This window comes from Pimephales promelas, chromosome 16 (genome assembly GCF_988280905.1).
Source record: "Pimephales promelas chromosome 16, fPimPro1.hap1.1, whole genome shotgun sequence".
NCBI lineage: Eukaryota > Metazoa > Chordata > Actinopteri > Cypriniformes > Leuciscidae > Pimephales > Pimephales promelas.
The window spans coordinates 10360552-10367820 of record NC_142784.1 but is presented as its reverse complement, the minus strand read 5'-3'; the positions used below and the strand labels follow the sequence as shown (position 1 = coordinate 10367820).

Genomic DNA, 7269 nt, shown 5'->3' with positions numbered 1-7269 from the left:
AGTCATTCGGTCCAAACTCAAGGCACGCGGCGCTCGAAGACAGCGCGTGAATGTCCCCCACACGTTTTACTGAGGCGAGTGCAGTCAGAAGAACGGTTTTTAGCGAGAGGTATTTTAGCTCCACGGACTCAAATGGTTCAAACGGTGGGGCTTTCAAAGCTTCTAGAGCTATAGAAAGATCCCAGACCGGCACCGTAGGGGGGCGAGGGGGGGGGGGGGGGGGTCATCCTTCTGGCTCCCCTGAGGAAGCGGATGATTAGCTCGTCTTTGCCCAAAGACTGGGCGCGCCGGGGTTCAACGAATGCCGCGACGGCTGCCACGTAAACCTTAAGAGTGGATGGGGACCAGCCCTTATCCAGCATCTCCTGAAGGAACACGAGCAAAGACGAAACCTCGCACATCCGTGGGTCCAAATTTTTGTCGGTGCACCATTTAGAGAACACAGACCATTTTGCAGCATAGAGCTTTCTGGTAGATTCCGCTCTGGCGTGTTTGATCGTGTTCAGAACCCCTTCTGGCAATTCGACGCGTAGTCGTTGGTCACCCATGCATGAAGCGCCCAGCGCTGTGGATGGGGATGCCAGATCGAGCCGCGGGCTTGAGTGAGGAGATCTGCTCTGATTGGAATGGGCCACGGGGCTGTCTGTGACAGCTGCGTAAGCTCCGGGAACCAAATCTGATTCTCCCAGCGCGGGGCTATGAGGAGCACCGAGTGCCGTGAGTCCCTGATTCTCTGAATGACCTGTGGTAGCAGAGAAATCGGGGGAAAAGCATAGAGCGGGCGGCGGGGCCAGTCCTGGGCTAACGCATCCTCGCTCTTTGAAAAGAATATTGGGCAGTGAGCGTTCTCTTCTGACGCGAAAAGATCTATCTCCGCTCTGCCGAATAGGCGCCACAGTGTTTGGACTGTTTGAGTGTGCAGGGACCATTCTCCGGGGGAGACAAGGTTCCTGGACAGCATGTCTGGACCGTCGTTCAGATGGCCCGGTACGTGCGTCGCTCTGAGCGAGAGCAGGTGACTCTGGGACCACAAAAGGATGCGTGTTCATAGCAGCTGGGCTGACAGTGGATTCGAGCCGCGTGGGCGGCGACGAAACTGTAATCGATAGCCATTCTTTATGATGCTTAAAACCCACGGGGAGATGCCGGGGATGGCTTCCCACGCTTCGCAGCATGCGGCTAGCGGTTAAATGGCGATTTCGCCCTGGTTGCTGCACATAGCGGGCTGGGCACTGGGTGTGGGCGCGCTTATAATGCGGTAGGCAACGGGACTTACACTCAGAGAGGAGTTTATGGGCCGTGTGACAGAGCGAGCAGAGAGGGGACACGCGCATGGGCTCGTAGGCGTGTTTATGTACTCTGCTACTAGAGCGGATAGCTCCGTGAGAATGGGCTCTGTGTGAGACCCGGGCATATGGTGCTTGTGTGTATACGTGAACACATGCTTGTGGGCACATTTATTACACTTGAGGCTTTTATGCTCTTTTTGTGAACTCTCTGGGTAGCCGTGAAAACGGCTTTTAGTCGCTCGCAAGTGGGCAGGGAGACCGGCTTGTTTGTGGCGGTGAACTCTACTGTAGTCGGCGATGAGACGGGGACTAACAGAGGGCGAAGCTTTGACGGCGGTCCGGCCGCAGCGGGAGAGAGCCGTCTTTTTCTCAGCTGTGCTAGGCAGACTTCTGTTGATCAGGCTTCAGCGTGATCTTGGGTCGAGGCCCCCGGGGAGGAGGCTGTCTGCGGCGGCTGTCAGTGCGAGAGCGAGGCGGCCATGCATTTCCCCAGGGCTTGTGCGGCGGCTTTAGTGGCGCGAAGGGAAAAGATCCGTAGCGCTTCTCATATCCGAGAGGATGGGCGGGTTCCTACCGCTGTTCGCCATCTCGCACAAGATGTCGCTCTGGAGCACTTGGAGGACTGACATGGAATGCAGCACTGAAGCGGCCTGTCCGGCGGCAGCATAGGCGCGAGCATGAAAGTTAGAGGTCGCTCTGCACGCTTTTGAAGGAAGCGTAGGGGAAGAACGCCATCTAGCAGAGGGCGGGCAAAGATGAGCGGCAACCAGGTCCTCGACGGGCGGCATGGCAGTATAACCCTTCTCGGCGGCTCCATCCACTGAGCGCAGCGAAGCGGACACATCGGAGCGGTTACGAGCCGAAAGAGGGGCATTCCAGGACCTTGTGAGCTCGTTGTGCAGCTCAGGCAGGAATGGTGCAGCCCGGCTGCAGGCGGGGGCCGGGCGCCGGTGCAGGAATTTACCATCCATGCGGTTCGGTGGTTGCTCGGGGGGAGGAGACCACTCGAGACCCAGGCGGTCGACGGCCTGTGGAAGGAGGCACGTTAGTTCCTCCTCGATGCCTGCGCGGGTCCCCGCAGACTCTCTCGTCGATGAGCCAATCGACGACCAGTCCTCGCTGTCAGAAGCGTGCAGCGAACAGGAGTCCTTCTCATCCGCGGTGTCGTCGGAGGCGACAGAGCGGCCACTCGGCGGCAACTGTATGTCCGGCTGGGGCGGAGAGGGAGAGCGGTCGGTGGGCGGCGGCGGCGGCCCGCATGGATCCGCAAGGGGGCTCCGGCGGCCTCTGGGAGCGGCGTTTCTTCTTCCGCGGCGAAGTGAGAGGCGGCGCGGGAGCGGTTTTGACCGCCTGCAGTTGTGCCCGCAGGGAGGACAGAGGCAGGTCCTCGCAGTGGTCGCATCCTCCGTAGGCAAGGGCGAGCTCTGCGTGATCCACTCCGAGACAGAGAACGCAGATGGGGTGGTGTTCTCCTTCCTCGAGTGAAGAGCGGCATGAGCCGCAGGAAATTCGAGGCATCTTGAAAAAGACGCTCGTGCTCTTTTGTGAAAGGAAATGGAATAAAGGATACGCGTCGGATGGCGCTAGCTTGCTGGGCGGCTGAAGGTGGCAGATGGCCGGCTTCCTCAGACTCCGGAGCTTGCTAGAAGGTGCCCTCTCGACGACGGCGGCTTCTTCCCAGGACAGCGGATGCGTGTAGCTCGCTGAATGATGAAGAATCGACGAACGAGCCTGGGAGAGCTACCTTTATACACTGTAGCCACGCCCCTTTTGGCAGGCTCTGACGCAGTGAGCGACCGCCGTCCGCTCATTAGCCGCGGACTCGGTGCCGCTCTCCCATAGGTTCGTGCATTCTCTCTGAGCGAACCAATGAGCCGCTAGCTAGCCCGCTCATGGTCTGCCTCAGAAGAGACTGCGTTGACAATGATTACAAAATTATGGAATAATTTTTTGGCTTCAACATCTCAGCAAAGATGAATCTTTCCCGTAGCGTAAGCTAGCTTACGCAATACGAGAGAACCTCTCGTAAGAGAACTGTAGTTACATGAGAGCTATGGGACCGAGCGCGAGCAAAATCCAGTGAAAAGATGTTAACGAGTGCACTGAGAGGACGCAAAATGAAACTAATGAAAACGTCATGTATTAGTTTTAATGCAAAATTAGTCATTTAATGCAATACTTTAAAAGCCTTTTTCAAAATATTGGCTACTTAGGTAGGTTTCTACAAATGCTAATTTGTAGGCCATTGATTTTTTTTTCATAATAACATATTCATTAAAATTAAAAACAAACATGAACTAACTATTAACAATGGACAAAATCCCCACTATCTGACCCCTGAACGCCGCTGTGTAGGCTAATTCAAACCCAGACAAAAACCCATTGGGTGAAGCGTTGAAATAATACTATAATGCATATGAAAAATTAAGAATCGAATCGAATTAATCGAATCGCATCGAATTTGGATGTGAATCGCATCGAATTGAATCGTTCTGAATTTGCACAAATCGTTCTTGAATCGAATCGAAAACCCATGAATCGTGAATCGAATCGATTCGCCGTCTACCCAAAGATTCACAGCCCTATTAAGACCCTTTATTATTTCAATATCTGCTGGAAATGCATTAATAGATTATTCAGTAACATTTTTATAGCCTTAGAAATGAAACTGTTGGGATTTAATGGGTTAAAACTGATTTTCATAAACTGACGCATAAATGATTCACCTGAAGAATGAAAGCTGTATCATATACTGGATATATTACCGCTATATCCATATCAGACAGACAGCGATCATTATGCACGAAGAGATTGTATTATCGATCAAATTAAACACTAATTTCACATATATTCTTTCAATAATCCAAGCACTTTTCAAGTACGTTGTCATTAATATGGCTGTTTTTCAGGACATAAATTTCAAATCAAATCAAATTCAAGCACTTAAAGCTCCTTCTACACAGTCTTAGAACTGAACACTCGACTAATGCGTGTACAGATCAACAGCCCAGGCCTGGTGTACTGAAGAGTCCCTCTACATATGAGTGCACACTCCGGCATCTGAGCTTATCTACCATATAGCTACACTAGCCTGCAGCGGATGGCACAGCGAATGAACCACGCTCATGGATTAAAGAGTTGAGATTGTTCTTGACATTCGAAAAATACCTCTTTAAACCTATGATCGGTTCATATTTTGAGAAAACAATATCCATAAAAGACGGCATAATTCTTTTTTTAACGCCACACAACCAATGATCTTTGTTACGCAGACTAGTTTTACATCCTTCAATTTCATCATTATACATTAAACATTTATCAAGATCAACAAAACCATCACCAATATACGGATAAGATTCCACTTTCCACATATTTGAATTGATCTTGTAGGGCTTGTATTTCTCCAGCAAAAGATCCAGGGACTGCGAATACACATCGATTGCAGCTTTGATTACAAAAACACAGTCTGATACAGTTTTATCAGCCTGAACACCCAGGCGAGCCTCGTGGATCAGCATCTGGACGTGGAAGGCGGCTCCGTTGACCCAGATCTTGAGCCCGCGGCTGCTCATTTGTCCGTCTCGCAGAAGGGAGTTCCTGAGGATGGTGAGATGTTGGCTCAGCTGCTTTTCCAGTCTCTTTATATCCTCCCGTAATAGTTGGTCATTGGTCATGAACATGCGATGGCGTTTCAGATACTCCGTCATTATGTCTCGGACACTCGAAGCTTTCTCTTCCCCAAACACTCGTCGTAACAGGCTGTAAGTGTCAGTTTTATCACTCATCTGAGTGCTGCTCTTGATGATGATCTCTATGATCATGGAAATCACCAGAGCTCCAAGACCGACAGCATTCGGAACTGATTTCAGGTTACCAAAGGCAGATCCAAATCCGCTGACGTAACCCGGCATGCTGTCGAGCATCCCATCAGAGTAAGACTGTAGCACCGCGTTGGAGTCGTCACCAGAATATTTCAGCAGAGACTCATCTATGCCTACATCTGGTAAGAGGCATGGTGTTTGCCATAAAATGTCATTATACATTTCAAGACCAAACCTCTCAATGTCCTCTTGTGAGTATGATGTGCCCATGATTGTTCCTCGCTCACACTGAGTTCAGATGTCCCCCGACCAGCAGTCTGACCACTATAATCAGAATACTGAGATCAAGCCAGCGTCTTCTTTGCATATAACCAGGAGGACAACTCCAGCAGCCAATCAGAGCTCCGGAAAATGGTTAGGCGTATTTGTTGACTTCTCTCTAAGTCCAACGTGTTCAAGGTTTGTGCCGCATGAATCTACGTTTACAGTTTACTATTCAAACACATCCCTAATGCACTGATTTAAGATAAGTAATGAGCAACTTATATAAAGAAAACCTTCACAGAATCCCCCTCAGAAACAGGACAAAGCAAAAACATAAACAGGATATTGACTTAACCTCATCAGCATTTTTACTGTACAATATTTTGTGATAAACTGGATTCTTTGACTGTCTTATAACGGCATCACGATTTTTTAACTGGATCTGTCCAAATGAGGATTTTTTTTCACGTTAATAGTTATTTTTGTTTTAAACAAGTTTATTACAGTTTTTTTTTTCGATTGCTAAACGACAGTGAGCACAACTGGAGCTACATGTGCAAAACTCTAACTCCAGTCTGCACCGCAGCCGTTCATGTGGACCAAACTCTAGTTCGTTTTTCATTGCTTGAACACAGTTCTCAAAACTCTACACACTTATCCCATGACTTTAACCACAACCTGCACAACAATTTGTTCAAATGCTAACACACTGCTGTCAAAACTGTGAACCACACATTCAAAACAGAATAGATTTCAGCCTTGTGCCTTTCACACACTGCTGAGTGCGCTTCGGCTAGGCGTCCGACACCTGTGTCCTGATGCTTGAGAGAGGCAGGATCAGCCCCTCAGTTATTTGCTCACATTACAGTATGTACTTTTAGTTTCTAGCTTTTTTTTCTCATTACCGTAATTCCATAAATTACTACAGACTATTGAAGCAAACTGCTAATTTTCATTTACCTTAAAGGGTAACTAAACACCAAAACAACTTTTTTTAGTTAATGATCTGTAAGAATGGAGCTTCATAAATGCTGTTCATTGATTCGAGTACATTTTTTGACAATTGAGTATAAAGTGTTTTGATTTTCAAATATATGGTGTAAAAACGTCTGAGTGCTGCCCTCTTCAGGTTAAACGGAAAGCTCCTGCAGTAGGGGTACTTGCTGACGTAGCGAACTCTCAGACGCCACTCTGTCACGCCCTTGGTGCGTGCTCACCACGCCCTTGGCAGCCCCTGGTATAAAAGCATCTGGTTCCGTCAAAACTACTGTAGCGAGTCAGGAGTTGGATTTCTGAAAACGATCAGGATAGCATATAATAGCATCTAGTTAGCATAGCATTTATATACTTATTTATGAAAACAATCAGGATAGAGTATTGTTGCATCTATTTAGCATAGCATTATATAGATAATTTAGATTATTTTGTGTAGCTAGTAGCATAGTACGGTTAGGATAGCTTCAAGTTAGCATAGATTTATCAGTGTTTAGTAAAGTGATCAGGATAGTAACGGAATAGAGGTGGACATGGGCTTCTCCACACGCAGTGCCAAACACTGCTCCTCCTGCATGGACTCCTCCACGGCAGCGGCGTCTTGATGTGAGTGATCATGGATATTTTAATCACAATTTATGGTTAGGATAAAGTTAATCCTCTGGGGTCAACAAACGAGCCGGTGTATTTTGCTGGATTTTTTCACATAGCGGCAGAATATAAATATGAATACATGCCCACAGAGCGTGCGCTATTGAGATCAACTCGACGACAAAACTCATCAGATGCCGGTCGCGATGCGGGAGTTAAGACCGCAGTTTGAGCCAGCTGCTCGAATGGATTTGGCTATGTGTCTACATACAATTCACCCTCATCCACTTCAGGTGAAGGTGAAGGTGAGG

The 7269-nt window shown here is 48.5% G+C and overlaps 1 protein-coding gene across 1 annotated transcript; it reads right to left on the bottom strand.

Annotated features, from left to right (window-relative positions):
• Nucleotides 1-4082: 4082 nt before the first annotated feature.
• Nucleotides 4083-5433, bottom strand: LOC120470501 (uncharacterized). The gene has a single exon (XM_039660046.2). The coding sequence runs from the start codon at nt 5378-5380 to the stop codon at nt 4376-4378; it is 1005 nt and encodes a 334-aa protein (XP_039515980.2). The 5' UTR covers nt 5381-5433; the 3' UTR covers nt 4083-4375.
• Nucleotides 5434-7269: the final 1836 nt, after the last annotated feature.